Below are 21,520 nucleotides of genomic sequence, written 5' to 3' on the forward strand. Positions count from 1 at the left end.
CTTACTAAGACAAAATTATTGCAAAAAGAAAGTTCAAACATATACAGTTTTGATAGTTTAAGTCTTTATTTAATTGAAATTGAGGAATCAAAAGGGGGAGGGGCACTAATATGGACATGGGCACTTATCGGATCGAATACGGTAACTGAAATAACAAATACTATAAATTTGCGTCTTAATTTCATGTTTTGATGTCTGATAACTTTTTATCAGTGATTTAATTTTGTGACGGAAGCAAAGTTGTTCACAACTTAACAAGTTTGTTTTGTTTTAATGAAATTATCCAAACAACATGGTTTAGATTGTGTTTGTAATTTTACTGATAGCCATAGTAAATATATCGCTCAATTAAAAGCCAACTCTTGTATATTAATTTATCACATTTATTGCCTCTGATTCTTAATATAAATATAAACTGCATACCTAGGTACATGTATGCATGATCAGCCACTTATCAAAAAATGGCACAAAAAGTGCAACCAATTGAATAATGTTCATTATGTATAAATAAGCAAATATAAAATGTAACATTTCATTATGATTAAATTCCACAATTCTATATTTCACACAGTTTTAATCGATGAAGTCCATTGTGATCAGGTATCTATGGTAACAATCTTTGGAGAGCCACAATAGACAAATGTTTTAACATCATAATTAAGTCTAAAAATGGCCACATTCACACACTCATTATTCTGATGCAGCTATCTTTCATTTTCCAGTATAAGATACCATTATACATACCCACAGTAATGAGTATACTAAATATACACAGTTGCACCAATTACATGATTATCACAGGCTATAGATTTACAATCACTCCAAATTAAAGGTCACACCCAGATTAACAGACAAATAGTATACTGTATAACATGAAATTATGGTGGGTACTTAAAGGGACAATTCACTCACGCTAATTCTTTTACATAACCAAGAAGCAAAATATGGCATAAATGTATTGTTCTACATTTCTTATGAAACATATAACATAAGATATTGACAAATTCCACGTCATTAATTAGTATTTTAATTGATACCGTTGTAATTACAAATCGTTGATCAATACGATTAAGCAGGTACAATATGTACGCTGTACCAATATCCGAGCCAAAGTCATGCACGTTAAACAAATGAACTACATAACCACTGTGGAGGTGATATAATGATTTTTTAGGCAAGACAATTTACCTAATAAGGTAAACACACGTCTGTCAGAGCGATTTGAGCTGTTCTAGACAAAAGTAGCATTACTCTACGAGCAAGGGACTGGGTTCGGCATACAAGATATTCGACCACAATGTGTAATGGCGGACAGCGATTGAGTTTGAACATTTCACACGCATTTCACCACCATGGGATTTTCTGACATATCACAGTAAAACCGACTGATCTAATTTCCATTAGAACTGGGGTTTTTCCGATATATATACAAATTTTAATGTTCTCGTAGAATGAATTGTCCCTTTAATCTCATGGTTATCGGAGCTTTCTTATAATATAGGACAGTTTGGTTTGTTTAGTTTTATGTCCTATTAACATCCAGGGTCATGTAAGGACATGCCAGGTGTGATGGAGAAGGAAAACTGGAGTACCCTGAGAAAATCCAACAACCAGCAGTCAGTACAGTACCTGGCAACTGCATGCCCCACATGAGATTTGATCTTACGACCCAGAAGTGGAGGGTTTGTGATAATATGTCGGATCATCTTAACCACTCAGCCACCACAACCCCAATATAGGACAGTGATACCAGTAACATATGAACCAAATATGTGGTTTTAATATATTCTTGGTTCAATTGCAAAAACAACCAAACATTTCTACACAACAGATATTTCATGTTGTTCAGTACTGTAACTCGAAATAACATGATCATAAAATGCAGATTTATCAGTAAAAAAAACTTAATACATGTAATAATACACTTACAAATATCATTCATACAAAATACAATTAACATCACACAAGTAATACTGGTGATTTTTTCTGAAACTTTATGATAATATAAAATTGGAAAGAAAAAAAAACAACCAAAAAAACCCTACTAATCATAATATATTCCATAAATGAAAGTCTTTTTGCAAAATTGTCATACAGAAAACTTGATATTCAAATTTCTGATTTTACAAGTTGTTGACTTTGCTAGCGCGTTGAAATTCAATCTTACAACTTGTTGACTTTGCCAGCTCGTCGATATTCCATCCTGGCGATGGATCGTCTGTGGACCTCGTCAGGGCCGTCAGCGATACGTAATGTTCGAATGTGTGCGTACATCACAGCCAGAGGGAAGTCGTTGCTTAACCCGGCTCCTCCATATGTCTGTTAAATAGAAAGAATTTAGGTTGTAGACCTAACGCCGCACATACACTAGTACTAGCGGATGTTATAACTTATGGGATTCCTGCTCTCATCACCTAGATACCAAACCGAATGAGTTCTTTTCTTTTGATTAGTTTAATGTGGTATTAACAGCCAGGGTCATTTAAGGATGTGCCAGGTTTAGATGGTGGAGGAAAGTCAAAGTCCCCAGAGAAGGACCACCAACCAGCGGTCAGTATCTGGCAACTGCCTCATTTGGGATTCGAGCGACCCAGAGATGGAAGGCTTGTGGTATTATGTCAGAACATCTTTACCACTCGACTGGACACCCCCAAACGGTATACAAGGACTGCCATCACAACAGCATCAAGGTAAAAAGTAAACAGTCAAAAATGGTTTTCTTCTTGGTTTATCTCATTGTTCTCTCATTTTGGGAAATACTCCAGGCACTGACTGTCAATCACTTAATTTTGTCGATATACTGGTTATATTAAGTATAATAATTCTAGTTAATAAAAAATAATTACAAAGCAGCATTATATAGGTGATGTAAGATTTTTATGCAAAGTTACATAATGTATAGTTGCTAATATATGTGAGGGTTTTAATTTCACTAAATTCACGGATTTCCCAAAATTTGTGAAAATTAAACTGGTACCTCATAATTTTTTTTCATAAATCATGGGTTTTAATTACAAATCACACCCTGTCAAGTGAATGATGCTTTCAAAGAAGGCTACAAAAATTAAATATAAAACGTGATTCATGAAAATTAATTTCTGTGAATAAAAAATCCAAACCATAATCATAAAATTAAACACCCACAAAAGTTTAACAATTATACAGTATGTTGTAGAGCTGAATACGTACTGTGTACTTAAAAAAATGAATTGTTTGAGAAACAGCATAAAAACATTCATTGCAAGTTAAAAAGAGTTATTGAAAAGAGATATTTTCAAAGATAAATAATTAAATGAATTGACTTATGAGAAATTTACATTAATACTTCAGTCCACTATGGTGATCATAAACATTTCATTAACATTATATTTCAGTTATTTCTACTTAGTCAAGGAAAAATATTGTAGGCAACTACAAACAATTGGAGAACTTTTTAGACTTAATTTTTATATCAACATGCATTTTTTATTGTGTTATTTTGATATAATCATCTAAACGGGACAATCTTAACTTGCAATGTCTACTATAACAACTAACAACTGCGCCCAGTTTCATAAACTTTCCTTAAAATTAAGAAATCCCCTAACTTAAAACTCTCAGTAGTAATAGCATTACAGATTTTAAGGAAGGCTCCCTAACATAAGATTTTTTTCCTTAAGTTTTTTTATGGTTTTAATGGGGAAGTTTAACTTAATAAGGAATTCCTTAGAGTTAGGGATGTTCATGAAACTGGGACTTGGGAAGCTATCATGGAATAAAAGTGTAAAACAGCAGACAACAGGCGGTGAATCAGACCTGCGGTGTAGAATCAAAGCTTGGATTTCTTGTATTCAAATCTGGCTATAGCTCGTCTGTGGACTTCATCTGGTCCATCGGCCAGCCTCAGGATACGGGACCAAGCAAACATACTGGCGAGGGGGAGGGAGGTCGTCTAGACCAGCGCCCCCAAACGACTGAAAGGGGCAACAAGGGAGATAATATGTCTGCTGTCACAGGATATGGAATACAAATTTAATATGTGAAAACTTGAGGATAGCATAAAGATAACACTTTATACAGAATATAAAGAGTAAAAACAAAATATCAATAATTGATATTATAGGAAACTATTCATTAAAAAATTGTCTGCTGGAGTTATGATAGGGCATATAAAGTTTATCCTTGGAGTCTCAATACTCCAAAGGTTACTATCATTGTCGTACATGTACTATCCAACACTCGACTACGTCGTAACAAAACTGAAGGTGCTTCAGGAGAAAAAAACTGACCATCACAGGCCTACAAAGTCATTCTTTGAAGATTACAGAGACTGTGACGCCCGAGTCCAAAGCCACACAGTCAACTACAGTGTGTATTAATTGTTATACCCCTATAGAACAGTTTCTATGTAAACTCTACTGAAAATATGCCAATGAATGAACTGTTCCGTCTAGCGGTCCAAAGAACTGTTATCAGTAAAATTGACTGTTAAATGTGCTGTTGGACCGAAGTGACGTCACACCTACAAGTCATGACGTCAATGCATTGTTTTTAGTCAATGGGTATAACAAAACAATTAATGACTGGGTTTTCAGGCATCAGATGATTTGTTGGACCCTCTTCCGGTCCAACAAATCATCTGTTGCCCTCAATCCAAGTCAACAACTGTATACCGTTATCTGATTCTTGAACCAAACTACCTTTCTCACCTGTTGTTTTCACACACACATGTACAGCCTTCAGTTGCCATGACATAGTCCAGTAGTGGATATAACTAGAGTGATAGTAACCCCTGGGGTATTAGGGATAATAAGAATTATAAGATCTAACCTATTTACTTGCTCCACTAGATAGCAGTAGTGTGTCTATATATAGATCTGAGTGTATGTGAATAGGAAAGCTACACAAATGCAGTGAAGGAAGGTTGATATGATAGTGGTGGTAGCAATACTTATATGAAGGAATAACTATTCACTTTGCTGAGGTAACTGAAGGGGAAATTATTATTGTGCACAATATGTAAATTATGTTATCCATGCAAAGGCATATACATACAATTTACACACAAGCTAGGCTCAATTATTATTATCCCCTACAACCTCAACAAGGTCAGAAGTTATCCCTTATATTTACAGTTTTCTGAGAATTTTTTGTCTTTTCAAAAATTATTTCATCCAGTCATTGTCAACATCAATAGCTGTGACATGAATTCTCACCTTTCATCAACCCCTCAAACTGATTGTTTCATATCACAATAGAACTGTCTATTGACAATTTTCAAATGTATATGGTTATTCAGTCAATGTCGGTGCAAGCTGTTGAACTATTAACTGTTAACCCTATATAATTACAAGAGATCCCAGAGAGATCTTGGCGCTCACCAAAGAATGATCTACGTCTGACAATGGAAATAGCGATAACAAACTTTAACTATCAAAATCCAAGATGGCTAACTTGCAACCACCTTGTTCACTTATTGGTCCCAAAATGCAATATGCATAACTAGGGCCCTAGGGGAACCTACATATGAAATTTGAGAAAAATCTCTTCAGCACTTTCTGAGAAAAAGCGATAACAAGAAATGTTAACAGACGGATGGAAGGACGGACGGACGGACCACGGACGAAAGGTGATTTGAATAGCCCATCATCTGATGATGGTGAGCAAAAAAATACATATCCTTCATCTCACTTCATTTCATTAGAGGGTCTGACGACATCAAATTTGGGTTCATATTCTGATGACCTCACTGCACTTTAGTTCAAATGCATTTTCTCTATCTGACTATATCAATTGCAAACAACATTTCATCATATATAGTTGACATACAGTATGTGTAGCAATGTTCTCCCTTAAGGATATTTTCCAGCTGGTCCTAAGGACCCCCTTACCCTAAAATTTACTAGTCCTGACTGAAAGTTACTGGTCCTTACAAATTAAAATTCATCTTAGCTTGTAGCTTATATAATTACTAGCAAAGTAATAGTTTTACTAACAAAATATATTCGCATATCTGGATTAGTATCACGAGCTCTCAACAAAGTTGACTGGAAACCAGAATTTTACGAAAATTTGTTTGTACAGTGTGATCTTCAACCTTTCTACTGCTATGTTTGTTTTGTGTATCCTCTATCTGCCCAACTATAAAATTGCCTATATTATTAGGCTTTTTTTTTTTTTTTTTTTTTTTTTGCCTAATATATAGTCAGCTCGCGGTACCTCTTAAAAATGTGAAATCGTAGGCCAGATTTGGCCTACGCTACGTCAGCGGCATATTTCTAATATATCGTCCATGCAATGCAGGGAAAACGTACACATACCTTTATATTGGGATCTTATGTACTCCTTTGCCCCCATGTTACATCCCATTTATGAAATTAAACAACTGTGTACAATGAAATACTTCCGAGACCCTTCTATTTCACACATTTGTAATGGCCGCCGTATACACATTTAGTAGAGCAAAACGGCAGCCAATCAACTTCGCTTCCGGTTTTATTTTTTAAAAACCACGTGTAGTTGAAAGATAAACAAAATGCTAGCCAGTTAGAGTTTTTAAAATAAAATCATGGTCGACATACACGACATGTTGTCAAATATTCAAATTGAATACGACTATTGCTGGTACCGCATAACTTTCGCGATATTCACGTTGCATATACATGTAGCATATACACGGTAGAATTTTGTTTATCTTTCAACTACACGTGGATATTTAAAAATAAAACCGGAAGCGAAGTTGATTGGCTGCCGTTTTGCTCTACTAAATGTGTATACGGCGCGGCCATTACAAATGTGTGAAATAGAAGGGTCTCGGAAGTATTTCATTGTACACAGTTGTTTAATTTCATAAATGGGATGTAACATGGGGGCAAAGGAGTACATAAGATCCCAATATAAAGGTATGTGTACGTTTTCCTGGCATTGCATGGACGATATATTAGAAATATGCCGCTGACGTAGCGTAGGCCAAATCTGGCCTACGATTTCACATTTTTAAGAGGTACCGCGAGCTGACTATATATTAGGCAAAAAAAAAAAAAAAAAAAAGCCTAATAATATAGGCAGGTTTAGCGGACTAATCCTCTATCTGCCCAACTATAAAATTGCCGGTCACGGGCAGACGGACAGGCGTTAATTTTGAATGCTGATGGGTAGCCATCTTTGGCTCTATGGGCATAATGACTACATACACAGAAATTCTGACAGTTCTGCAAAATACTTCATCCCCATTCAGAAACTTGGAAGTAGAAATTTGATTGGCTAATCTCAAAGTTCACAAGAACATGACCCCAATTGGGATGTTGTCGGATCCTCTTTGAAACGGAGTGGGGATAAGGATCTGTATTTTAATTAGATAGCTGTTAACGTAGCTATATAATGTCTCAACGGTGTAGATATACACTTACCTGTATAGCGCGGTCCACCTCAGATAACTGTTGACGTAGCTATATAATGCTCCAACAGTGTAGATATACACTTACCTGTATAGCGCGGTCCACCTCAGATAGCTGTTAACGTAGCTATATAATGCCCCAACGGTGTAGATATACACTTACCTGTATAGCGCGTTCCACCTCAGATAGCTGTTAATGTAGCTATATAATGCCCCAACGGTATAGATACACTTACCTGTATAGCGCGGTCTACCACTCTCGATGCCATATTTGGGGCTGCAACCTTAATCATGGATATGTCTGGAGCAGCTACCTGTAAATGATATGAAACATCACTCATTAAAAATTTCTGCATTTATCATTTACTAATAACATGTCACTGATATCACCTGTCACCAACACTTATACAGTGGGCCCGCGATAATCCGGACGCCGATAGTCCGGAAAACTCACAATCCGGACGGAAATTTCAGGGAACGGATATCCGTAATGTTATTTATACTCACTAGTCCGGAAATTCGTATTCCGAATCCGGAACCCCATTTTGGGAACAGAATTTAATTTTCGTTAATAAATTCCCGCAATAATCCGGACAATTTGTTGTCGACACATGCCGAGAAAATCCAAGGCCAGCTACAGTCATGTGTACAATACATACTATCACTCGACACTGAGTGTGTTGTCATAACGACGGCTGCCAGGTCAAAGCCACGGGCGTTTACCTGAACACCTTTCACACGGGTACATGCAGTCATGTAACGGTTCATTGGTTTTCTATGGGAGATCAAACTTCAGTGTTGTAATTGAGATACGCAATATGTTTTTAGCCACACGCTTTTAAACATGCAGTTAGAGCTTGGGTACAGGTACGCATGCTGTAGATAACTTAATGGTTTGGTTTCGCATGCAGAATATATCGCTACAATTAAGTGAGATAACATACTCACAAAATTGATAAGAACTTTACATGTATGTGAATCTATTTCGAATTCATCGTCTGTGGTATAAGATATAAATGCTACATATATACGGCACATGCCATTTACACGTGTATGACATATTGTGTACGAAGTTAGACGTGAACGGGCGCATGATTGTTACATACGTCTGTAAGTCAGAAAGCAAAGACTTGTAGAAATTGTCATTAAAAACAACCATTATACAAAATAACAATTATGTAAGTTCCTAAAATGTTCACAACTATTTTTTATCATAGTTTTTTTAAGCAAAGAACGTTGATGATATTGATCCTTGGTTAGGTAATTTGTCGTACGACAGATCAAGAATGGGATACGTAGCTATATATGCATACATAGTATACAATTAACTATGGCTTTAGGTTTCGTATTTTGATAAAGAAAAACGTTTATTTAATAATCTTAAAGTAATAATATAAAAAATACCTATAAAACATAACAAACGAAGTATTAATTGTACTACACGTATATTACATAAAAGCCTGTCATCGATTACAAGGTCACAAGGGGAGTAACTCGTACGTGTCAATTTAATTGACTAAGAACATGGAATTCGGCAGTCCGGAATCCGGACGGTTTAGGCTGGGAACGGAAGTGTTCGGATTATCGAGGGTCCACTGTACATTACTGACACAACCAAAAGTAAGATGAATCTTTCGTAAGTACAGTTAAACCTGCTTTACCGGCCACCTCTGTATAAAGACCACCTGCTTAATAAGACCACTTCATTGGTCGCAAATAATAAAATTTTGACCTGTGTAAATAGCAACCAAGAGGTGGAGAACTTGTGGCAATATGTTGAAACACCTTAATTACTTAGCCCTCATCTGTATTTTTGTTGTATGTAATGAAATAACTGAGTCATTGCTATATAAATCCATAATATCTGTTGAACAGTATACAGTGATAACTGTTTTGTTATACTTCATTTATTGGCATTTTTGTCAATAGAGTTTATATAGAAACAATTGTATAGGGGAATATTAATATGCACTGTTTAAAATCATACCATACTGATTTAAAGTTTTTAAATTACTTAAATTTTTCTGTATTATTTACTGTTTTGAGGTTGAAATCTTGTTGTATAGTTTGCTTTCAATTATTTTCTAAATCAATGTAAAATCAAATAAAAGTGTATGAAATTAAACCAATGCAAATTTGCTAGTCTAAGACTGTATAACACACCTTGTTTCCGAAGTTGTCCATCATATAAGCAGCCCTCAGTGTCAGCAATCTTGCCTGTTCAATCTCGATCCTTGACTGGGCAACGTCAGCCTGAATCGTACCCTGGGCAGCAAGGGGCTTACCGAAGGCTATGCGTTCCTGGGTCTGTTAAAAGGAACTCATAAAGGTTACTTAAGGTACTTTGAAGAAAATATTTTTTATCAAGTGCAAGAGGCCTAATTGGCCGGTATCGCTCACCTGTTCCAGGCCGAGAAACAAGTTACCAACTTGAAAGCTTTAGATTTGAACTTAATCTATTCATTTCTGCAGAAGGATTTTAAAGAATTTGCTACATTCCAAATATTTGGCCCCATCCCTCAGGCCCCTGGGGGACCACACTCACCGTTTATATAAAATTGGTTCCCCTTCACCCAAGGAAGTTTCAGACCAAATTAGAACTAAATCCATTCATTTCTACAGAAGGATTTTAAATTTGCTTTATATCCCCTACTGAGCCCTGCCCACCTCTCAGGCCCACCATTTATAAAAGATTGGTTCCCTTTGTACCAAGGAAGCTTCAGATCAAATTTGGTCAAATTCCATTAAGCCATTCATGACTACTAGGGATTTTAGTGCAAATTTGAAGGACAACAGATGTATGACAGCGCCACGCCATGACATAAGGTCACCAGCCCTTCGGTCCAGGTGAGCTAATAATACAAGTTAATTTGGTTTCAAATTTTATTTCGACACTTACCAATTTCAGTCACTTTACTGTCACATCAAAGTTATTCTACTGTCAGAGATGAGTGAATTTACCTTGCTGTTTTACCTTGACCTCTCACCTTTGCAATAAGCTGCATTACTTACCCATGTCATTGCATGTTTGCCTGAATATATATATACTTTCACTATATTTAAGTCAATCTACTCACCCGTTTGATCATGAGCTCTATTACCCTCGGTTTACTAACCCGTTTGATCATGAGCTCTATTACCCTCGGTTTACTAACCCGTTTGATCATGAGCTCCATTGCCCTCGGTTTACTACCCCGTTTGATCATGAGCTCCATTGCCCTCGGTTTACTCGCCCATTTGATCATGAGCTACAATGCCCTCGGTTTACTCACCCATTTGACAATGAGCTCCATTGCCCTCAGTTTACTCACCCTTTTGACCATGAGCTCCATTGCCCTCTCAGCGTTGCCAATAAGCCTCATACAGTGATGGATCCTGCCAGGACCCAGACGACCTTGGGCGATCTCGAACCCTCGGCCCTCTCCCAGTAGGATGTTGGTAAGTGGTACCTTCACATTCTCAAAGATCACCTCAGCATGGCCAGCTGTGTGATTGTCATATACATTCTTATTGTAGTTATAAAGTAAAGGTTCTAATTATTTCAGTAAATATATAGAGGCTACAATTAACATCCTGGGTGCATTTTACTGTATTTTCACTTTTATAAAATAATTGCAGGAAGAAAGCAAAGCAAAGTAATTGAACTTTAAGACGTACATCGACTAGGGTGCTTGTTGGGTCAAATATGAGTAGTCAGTCATGTGTTGACAGATTCAATACATTAATTATTGTCAAAATTTACACGTAGAAAGGTGGTGCATTTATGAACAGAATCAAAGTTGTTTAAATTCTGTATTAATCAAGTTGATATTTATTGATTGTTATAAGTGATTGCTATGCTAGAATGGTTTGTTATGATCATTTCTGATAACCAACTCATCAAATTAGACTATTTTTTTATCAGCATGCATATTAATTTAAATGTATGATAATCATTCAAAAGGTATAATGGGCCTACCTGGTTCATCCATGAATCCAAAGACGGAGAGCGGTCTGATGATTTTCACGCCAGGAGCATCCATAGGTACAAGTATCATACTCTGTTGCCTGTGAATACTTTCTCCCTTGTCTGTCTTACCCATGAAGATACACAGCTTACATTTAGGGTGGAGGGCACCTGTCAAAAGTCAGACAATTTGTACTGTTACCAGAAGAGCATAGCTCTCAATAACCAAAAAGACTTTGATTTGAGTGAATGTGTTGTCTGTGACAATAAAGCAGCATATACATATAATTTCGTTTAATTTTATATGTTAAATGTTGCCAGGGTCATGTAAGGACGTGCCAGGTTAGCTAGTTGAGGAAAGCCTGAGTACCCGGAGCAAAACCACCGACCTGCAGTCAGTGCCTGGTAACTGTCCGGCAAAGGATTCTAACTCGCGACCCAGAGGTGAAGGGCTTAAGAAAATATGACGGGAGATCTTTTTAATTGACCACTCAGGCACCATGGCCCCTATAGTTTCATAATCACAATTACATTGAAATCTTCCTAAAACAAGAGAGCAACACAAAGTCTATTGTCAGGGCTTTTTCTAGGAGCTCTTATAGACCGGATATGGGCCAGTCTACTCCTGGAAATTCTCTTCTTTCCAAATTATTTAAAAGTGAAAAGATCCTTACTTAATTGGAAAAGAGACCTGCTGCTTGTATGTTACTTACCTGACGTCCACCACTTATGGCCGTTGATGAGATAATGGTCCGACATTCTCTCTATGGACGCCTCAATGTTTGTCGCATCCGATGACGCCACCTTCAAGACATCATTATAATGAAGAACATGAAATATATTCTGTACTTTCATATTGTGTTTCTATTGAACTACGGACACAAAAACACCAAATTTGGTTTGTAATAGGCCTAGCAACCACAAATATTTCTACTCACAAAATTCAATAAAATCACATGATAGAATATACCCACAAACATTTGTCACATGCAATAAAGAAATTCTCAATAATCCCTTTAAGAAAAGGATCACTTGTCTGATTTTAGGGACTGATTTCATGTGCCACAGAGTATAAACACGATAAGTGGGTCAAAGTTCCGGTAATAGCAGAAATAAGGTATAATTATTAACCTGTGGTTCCGTCATGCCGAAACAGGACCTGATTTCCCCGTTGAGGAGCGGTATCAGCCATTGTTGTTTCTGTTCCTCAGTACCATACTTCACCAGCGTCTCCATGTTACCGGTGTCTGGGGCGGAACAGTTGAATGCCTGAAATAGGTTTACATCACACGGCTAAAAATGTTAGGATGGTAAATGTATTGACCATATAGCATGGAAAAAATGTTCCATGTTTAATTAACACAAAAATATATATAATATAATTTATTTTCCTTTTGGTACATGTATTGACGATATAGCATGGAAATAATGCTCCATGTTTAATTAACACAAAAATACATGTAAAATAATTTATTTTCCTTTTGGTACATGTATTGATGATATAGAATAGAGAGTACTCATGGAAATAATGCTCCATCGCCAAGAGGGCATAAACGATACCCATCATTTGACAACAACTGATGTTTAATCATGTATATACATGTACATGTTTAATTAAACAAAAATACATATAAAATAATTTATTTTGCTTTTGGTACATGCACAACCAGTATTTTATTCTATAAAGGCTATAGTGCCATGGATGTTTTTTGGGACGTAAGTAATTATTTTTTAAATAAGCTCAAACTTTTCAATGATGGTAATGGTGTAAAATAAGTAACTTTTGTAACTGAAGAAAAACACGAACTCATCTGCTCCTTGTGTTTGATAGATAAAAGGCACCATTCATCAGTGGTGGAGCATATTTCAAATCAAATGCAAAACAAGTTGGGGGTGAGTGTGTTATTTTCAGTCTACCTCTCTAAATTCTGGAAATTTGTCAAAATATGTGGGAGCTCTTATTTATGGGAGAGATCTTATTTGCAGTGAAATACAGTATATACATGTAACAAATCAGTTTTGAAGGCCCAGATGTAAGTGTCCAATTCAAGTCTAAAAGAGGGAAGAAACTGGTAGAGTTTGTGACATATTGAATAGCAACTCCCTTTGTCTTTGATGGAGAAAAAGTGCTTTGTATTTTTTGTATTCATTTATACATTTTTTCTCCACAAAGACAATTTTACATATCTTTTTATCTGATATACACTCACCTCCGAGGCCCACATACATTTCCCCATCTCCTCTGCCATGAAGGCGTATTGAAGATTAGTCAGACCTGCACCGTACTTACGGTCTGGGTCCGACTCTAATGGCAAAAACAGATTCCATAATCCTTGGGCCTTAGCTTTTGCCTGTAATTCACAAATAGATATAAATTTTATTTGTATTTCATAGACATTAAATTTAAGTACGGTACCTTTTGTTTCTGTATAAATGTTAGAGTTGCTGACTAAGATTGATGGATAACCTCCTTTTAATTATCTGTAACTTTTAATACAATTGCATTTTCACCTTCAATTAATCATTCAAAAGTACTTATTTTCAATGAAAAAAAATAAATTTTATTTTATAATATTCAATGACCTTGACCTTATCTATAAGTACCATGACCTATTTTACCACTGAATGCAGTTAGTACACAAAGTCAATAATATTGTCTTATTCTTATAATACATTCTATACATATTCTATGTTGTATACAGTTCTGTACTGAATGAACTTGGCATCTATATAAAAGTATGCTAGATATACAATGACCTTGACATTTTCTATTGTTCTGATATAAAAGCTTGCTGTATACAATGACCTTGACATTTTTTATTGTTCTGATATAAAAGTTTGCTGTATAGAATGACCTTGACATTTTTTATTATTCTGATGTTAAAGTTTGCTGTATAGAATGACCTTGACATTTTTTATTGTTCTGATGTAAAAGTTTGCAGTATACAATGACCTTGAACTCGTCCATCAGAGGGTTGACCTGCCATTTCTTGTCAGACTTAGCAAACTCTAGCAGCTCTGCCTCACGTGGCATAATCTCCTCCTTGATGAACTTTTTCACACGATAATAAATATCCTTTGGTCTCTCTGGTAAGGCATCCGGGGTTACTGTCATCATGCCTGTAACCACGGAAACCATTAACTAACAGAAGCATAAGTACCATGCCACAGAAAGGCATCTGATTCAATGGCTGGAACAGTTCATTCTGAATTTACAGGGGTAAATGAGTTAATTAATGAATATATAGTTGAAGGATGTGGAGTGTAAAGATAATAGAGTTAAGTTCCCTGGTCAATGTGGAGTGTGTGTAAGGTAATTAAGAGTTATCTCCCCTTATTATGTCATAATATCACACATAAACAAGTGTCATACACAACAGATACCTAGTTTCTCACTGCCAGCCGAGGTGGAGTAAGTCCTGACGCTGCCATTCTGGTTAGGAGAGTTAGAGCCTGCTGTCAGTGACACAGTCGGCTTCAGTTTACTTTTAGAGATCATCTTCCAAGCATCGTCAGCCACCTTTATAGCGAATTCCCCAGCCATTTCTGATTTAGGGTTACTTTTTTGACCTGTAGAAAGAATAAACAAAAGGTAAGTACTCCTTGACCAAGGTAGTTTTATTTGAAGGTCAAAGTAATTCTTTTTATCAACTTTAGAGCCCATCGACTCGAGATGCTACATGCTCAATATCAGGTCAATAAGCCTCTTGGTTTTAGATAAGTCTTTAATTAAGATAAAAAATTGAGCCTTTGACCAATATGACCTTGAATGACATTCAAGGTCATTCATTCGAACAAACTTTCTGGTCTCTGTGCCTTTTGGTTAATGACAAGAAGTTGTTCAATGATTTTAGCCTATTTGACCCTTGTGACCTTTAGCTAGCTATACTAGTTTAAATCATTCAAGTTAATTCAACTCAACATGGACGCTACACGTTTGTTATCAGTTCTCTTATAGTTATAGTAGTAATTCATGCCACAGACCCAATACAATGTATCTATAGGCATATCATCTATTCCAAAGAAGTTGTTCAAAGATGTCAATCGTTTTGACAGTTACAGGTGCAATGTCATGTCTCTGGACATTTTAGTTATTGAGAAGAAGTTGTTAAAACTAAGGGAAAAGTTGACAGCACATACAGGCAGGTGAGCGTATATATTCATAAACTATAATAGACCTTGAATATTCAGGTGCAGTCATAAAACAGAAATGGGATGAATTCGAACTCCCGATCCAGAGGTGATTGGAGGCTTGTAGTAATATCAGGACATCTAAACTACTAAGCCAGTTCTTCCCCAATCTCTTGATATGACAACCCAGGTAACTGACAGAGAAGTACTAATTACAGGTATATGTGACAACAATTATGTACACGTAATACAGTGTACCTATGTAATTAAATTGATTAATTAAAAACTTTCTTAAGTAAGACAATACACATAATAACAAAGAAATAATAATGCATCATAAAGATATTCTCAATCCCACAATAGCACCTATTGTTAAGTCAAGTTAAGGAGTTATAAACTTACAGGTAACAGCTCTACTTCCTCACAGTAACCCAGATTTCTGACAGCAGTGGGTAAAAGTCCCAGATACTGACCCCATGATATCACTCAGTGGATCTATAGACAAGTGATAACACCTAGGCCAAGGTAAATTTTTGTTGGTTTTACATCCTAGTCTTACAGCTTTTACATGAATAGCATATAGCATTTTGATCTTGGGCACAGATTTACAAAATAAATATGTATCATATTTCAATTATTTTTAACACAGTACAGGGGTAGAGTGTGTGTAGGGGAGGGGATGTACACTACTACATTGTATGTGTGTCTCCTGCCACCATTAAAATTGATTTCTAAATACGATTTGCAAGACCAGTATAGATGACTATGCTTGAAATTCAGCAAAATAGAGCAGGCACATTTGGAACTTGAACAATATTGTATGACGTTTGATAAAGTCTAGTTATTGCAAGAAAAACAAATTCTATTCAAAGTCGCAATAGCCTTGACTTTTGATCTGCAAATCACTTTTAATCAAAACAATACAATCATGCATGTTTGAGTTTGTTCAGTCTAAGGGAACTTCTTGCATTATTTAAAGTTATACGTGCCGTAACTAGCTCTGATGCGAATATAGCATTAATAAACATTTAAAGTTATGAACTTTTCGTTGATTACGATGCAAATAAGCTACTGGTTGAAAAGTAATAAAATTACAAATTATTAAATTCAAGTTTTAGCAGTACTGCTAAAAATCATAGGTTCCGCCCACTTTATGTTGTCAGTACATGCGTGACACAAGCAGCAGGTCATAAACAAAAACAAGAGGCCCAAGGGCCTTAATGGTCATCTGACTACCTTGACAATAATCATATAGGAAATTAATTAGATATAGTGTCATGGAAGCCATCTTTGATTTGGGATCAACCAGAGATGTAACAACACTTTGTCGGGACCATGTCAGGATCATTTCATGCAAGTTTCAGCCAAATTGCGCCGGTAGAACTTGAAAAGAAGTTCAAAATGTGTTTTCAAGATGGCGGTTGTGGCGGCTATCTTGGATTTCAGTTTGATCGAAAAATAACAACACTTCGTCAGAACCATGTCAGGATCATTTCATGCAAGTTTCAGCCAATTCGCACTGGTAGAACTTGAGAAGAAGTTCAAAATGTATTTTCAAGATGGAGGCTGTGGTGGCCATCTTGGATTCGAGATCGACCCGAAAAATAACAACATTTTGTCAGAACCATGTCAGGATCATTTCATGCAAGTTTCAGCCAATTCGCACTGGTAGAACTTGAGAAGAAGTTCAAAATGTATTTTCAAGATGGAGGCTGTGGTGGCCATCTTGGATTCGAGATCGACCCGAAAAATAACAACATTTTGTCAGGACCATGTCAGGATCATTTCATGCAAGTTTCAGCCAAATCGCACCAGTAGAACTTGAGAAGAAGTTCAAAATGTGTTTTCAAGATGGTGGTTGTGGCGGCTATCTTGGATTTCAGATTGACCTGAAAAATAACAACACTTTGTCAGGACCATGTCAGGATCATTTCATGTGAGTTTCAACTAAATCGCACTGGTAGAATTTGAGAAGAAGTTCAAAATGTGAAAAGTTAATGCACGGCGCACTGCGCAAGGTTGACAACGACGACAGAAACAGGACGACTATAGGTCATCCTGACCCTTCGGGTCAGATGACTTAACGATATGGCTTCCCCCACTTCAAAACAAAAGCGTGGAAGGCTGTAATATTTATCGCCATCTGAGAAGAAGGAAAGCAAACTAGAATATCAACAGCAGCGCCATAAAAGCAAAGTGGTTATTGGTGAAAAACGTCTAGCTTTGGAATTTGGTAAAAGAAAGAAAAAACCTCAAGTTCCATCATGAAGTAGCAGCTTTCCTCCTAGCCATGTGAGTATCGTTATCGTTAACAGTGACATAGATTCTAGAGGACTACAGCAACAAGAGGCCCATGGGCTTAACGGTCATCTGACTCATTGCACAAAACAACAAAGTCACAGTATAAAGTATTGGATTCACGGATTAATATAAGGAGGAGTTCAGATTTTAAAGCCAAATTAGCAAAGCTTCCATTTTGGACATCCGCTGTACTATACCCATGGGTCTTAGCTCGGTCCTGTATAAAATATGATTGTCTTAACGAAAATGTTTGCATGTTGTTCGGCATCAATTTAAACCCCTATAGACCAATTTTCATTGAGATCAGAGACCAAAACCTGAAAACAGGAAGTGGGCCAGCTAAAATTAAGAAAATTTGCCCTTTTGGGGCCCCACCCCTCAGCCCCTAGCGGTTGGACTAGACTCATTTATATAAAATATGATTGTCCTTCCCCAATGATATTTTACACCAAATATAGATGAAATCCATTCAAGGATGAAGGAGGAGTAGGATTTTAAAGCTAAAATTAAGAAAATTTGCCCTTTCGGGGCCCCACTCCTTAGCCCCTAGGGGTCAGACCAGGCTCATTTATAAAAAAATATGATTTTCCATCCCCAATGATGTTTCACACCAAATATGGATGAAATCTATCCAAGGATGAAAGAGGAGTAGGATTATAAAGCTGAAATTAAGAAAATTTCCCCATTTGGGACCCCACCCCTGAGTCCCTAGGGGTCGGACCAGGCTCATTTATATAAAATATGATTGTCCTTCCCCAATGATATTTTACACAACATATAGATGAAATCCATCCAAGGATGAAAGAGGAGTAGGATTTTAAGCTTTAATTAAGAAAATTTGCCTTTTTGGGGCCCCACCCCTCAGCCCCTAGGGGTCGGACCAGGCTCATTTATATAGAATATGATTGTCCTTCCCCAATGATGTTTCACACCAAATATGGATGAAATCAGTCCAAGGATGAAGGAGGAGTAGGATTAAAAGCTTTAATTAAGAAAATTTGCCCTTTTGGAGCCCCGCCCCTCAGCCCCTAGGGGTCGGACCAGGCTCATTTATATAAAATATGATTGTCCATCCCCAATGATATTTTACACCAAATATAGATGAAATCCATTCCAGGATGAAGGAGGAGTAGGATTTTAAAGATAAAATTAAGAAAATTTGCCCTTTTGGAGCCCCACCCCTCAGCCCCTAGGGGTCGGACCATGCTCATTTATGTAAAATATGATTGTCCTTCCCCAATGATATTTTACACCAAATATGGATGAAATCCATCCAAGGATGAAAGAGGAGTAGGATTTTAAAGCTTAAATTAAGAAAATTTGCCCTTTTGGGGCCCCACCCTTCAGCCCCTAGGGGTCGGACCAGGCTCATTTATATAAAATATGATTGCCCTTCCCCAATGATGTTTCACACCAAATATGTATGTTATCCGCTCAAGGGTTAAGGAGGAGTAGGCTTTTGTATAAATAGTCTTATGCACGACGCACGGCGCACGTCAACCGGCGCACGACGGACAGCGCACGACGACGGACGAAACACTATGACAATGGGTCATCCTGACCTTCGGTCAGATGACCTAAAAATATAACGTGATCATCGATTTTCGCTTTCATATATTGATAAATGTGGACATATATTTACTTTTGGAGTGGAAATTACTCTGACAATGTAGATTGTGTATAAAAACATAAGAGTACCAGTGTATTTATAGAGATTGTGGGGCCCGATTAGGGATAATCTACTGTACAGTGAGCATGGTGATGTCAATGAAGTTTGAATGTAATTGATATGACGCTTTCTTAGATATAAAGTATAGCCCTAAAATGTTTAGAATTTTTAGCTTGTCGCTGTATTGATCACTTCTAAAAATTAACTGAATGTAATATATTTTGCTACATGCATTTCTACATCTATTCAATTACATTACAATATACAAGTACTTCTACCTTCGCGTTAGTGTGAATTTCCCTTTAGCTCAGTCGTTACAGCGACGGACCAGTAAGTGTGGGGTCACAGGTTTGAGCCCTGCAGCGACACACTACTCTCGGCCTGTTACAATACTATACATACCGTATTTTCCCTATTAAGAGCGCCTCCTCTAATAAGGGCGCCCCCACGTTTTTTGCTGAAAAAAATCAGCTAATTTCATACAATTTTTGTGCCAGATTGTGACGATTTGTCTTTGCAGACGCTAATAAAATACTGTTTCACATCAAGCTGATGCTTAACAGATATCCGATCAGCTATAAATGTATTGCACTGGGCAACTTAGGACATCTTTGCCAAGTGTTTACACATAGAAACAGCGAGAATTCCATGTTCAAAACAAAACGTGTCACTTGAATGCCCCACACACGTGTATGGATGAAGACTAACTGGCAACAACATTTTAGTGATGTCTATACAGGTTTTATGAATACTTACTGTATGTCTATGATAAAGGTTACTAAATAACAGGCATGTTATCATTTCTAAGCATTTAATTGTGTGCTCTTGTCGGTATTTCCCATCTGCCACAAAACGAAAGTAGCGATCGAAAGCACCGTCCGCCATTTTGTGTACGCATGGTAAACAAACAGGCTAGCATAAAATGCCAAAATTCCGTGAAACATACATATTTAACCAATGTTTAATACTTCTGGTGCAAACATTTCTTCATAATTATGTAATTTCAATACTTACTTGACTTCAAAACGTAATTTGGCTATAGTAAGTTTCAGAAAAATACGAAACTAAAAGCAAGATGACTATAGTCTGTTTCAGAAAAAATCATCTAAAAATGGTCTCAAATAACGGCGCCCCTCTAGGCCATTTACCCGCGCCCGGCGCCCTCATTAGGGAAAATACGGTAGTTTTTTATGTACATGTATATATACCGTATTTTTGCGCGTATAGTGCGCACCCGCGTTTAGTGCGCACGTACGTTTTTGAGTTTCATTTTGGAAAAAAAAATATTTTACAAACAAAATCTCAGTTTTTGTATCTTCGTTCAAAACATTTTGCATTGACTCCAAACACTCTTGAAGAACAAAATCAAACGGTTCCTATTGTTAATCAGTGCTTAAAACAACCTTCTGTTCATTAACATTAACTGACGAGAGGAGTTTGACACGATGATAGACACTGTTTACACAACGGCAGGCCTATATATGTTTTTATTTTAGCCATGCTAGCTATAGTAAAGTGAGACAGGCCCCGGCCTGCATCCATTATGACATCAACACCTGACGAAGGGACCTGCTTCAGACATTATCACAATATCAAAAAACTCCATATTGTCGTCTTTTTCACAAGGGTTTGTATAATGAATTATGCTTTGACGGGTTATGACTGAGTATTTCAATGTTGTTCCAGTGCTACAACACTCTGTACAGAATTACTGGGATTTTTTTGTGAAGGTGCTAGGTACTTATATATTTTCCACTGCTGCAGTAAAAGGAGTATATTCTCATTCTGTTTCATGAATGAATCTTTTCTTGCACATCACAGAAGCGTCTTGCTTCAAGCAAAATCAAGTAATAGTCGACAATTTGCTTTTGTTTTGATTGCCATCTATTAGAAAATGGTTGCCAAATAAACAGAATACACGATTACGATCTTATAATACAAGTGTTATTTTGGTGCTTGACACAGAAAGCCGAGATGACTTTGCAAATCCTCGTCATCTCGGTTTTCCTAAGTCTTGCACCAAATAAATCTTGTATTGTAAGATGCTAGCCATGTATTCTCTATATAACTTTCCTTTTGCTATTTTGGCTCCTGCCCA

General features: G+C 36.8%; 1 protein-coding gene across 1 annotated transcript in view; it reads right to left on the minus strand.

Annotated features, from left to right (window-relative positions):
* Positions 1-369: 369 nt before the first annotated feature.
* The window catches only part of LOC138331644 (acyl-CoA dehydrogenase family member 10-like), a 32,658-nt gene continuing 11,507 nt past the window's right edge, over positions 370-21,520 (minus strand). Inside the window, 10 exon segments of the mRNA XM_069279368.1 lie at positions 370-2,319; positions 7,612-7,689; positions 9,539-9,682; positions 10,687-10,859; positions 11,334-11,492; positions 12,035-12,125; positions 12,453-12,590; positions 13,532-13,672; positions 14,275-14,441; positions 14,706-14,891. Of these exon segments, the coding sequence (XP_069135469.1) occupies positions 2,164-2,319; positions 7,612-7,689; positions 9,539-9,682; positions 10,687-10,859; positions 11,334-11,492; positions 12,035-12,125; positions 12,453-12,590; positions 13,532-13,672; positions 14,275-14,441; positions 14,706-14,891 (1,433 nt within the window). The 3' untranslated portion in view covers positions 370-2,163.

This window comes from Argopecten irradians, chromosome 9, assembly GCF_041381155.1.
Source record: "Argopecten irradians isolate NY chromosome 9, Ai_NY, whole genome shotgun sequence".
In the NCBI taxonomy this organism is placed as follows: Eukaryota; Metazoa; Mollusca; class Bivalvia; order Pectinida; family Pectinidae; genus Argopecten; species Argopecten irradians.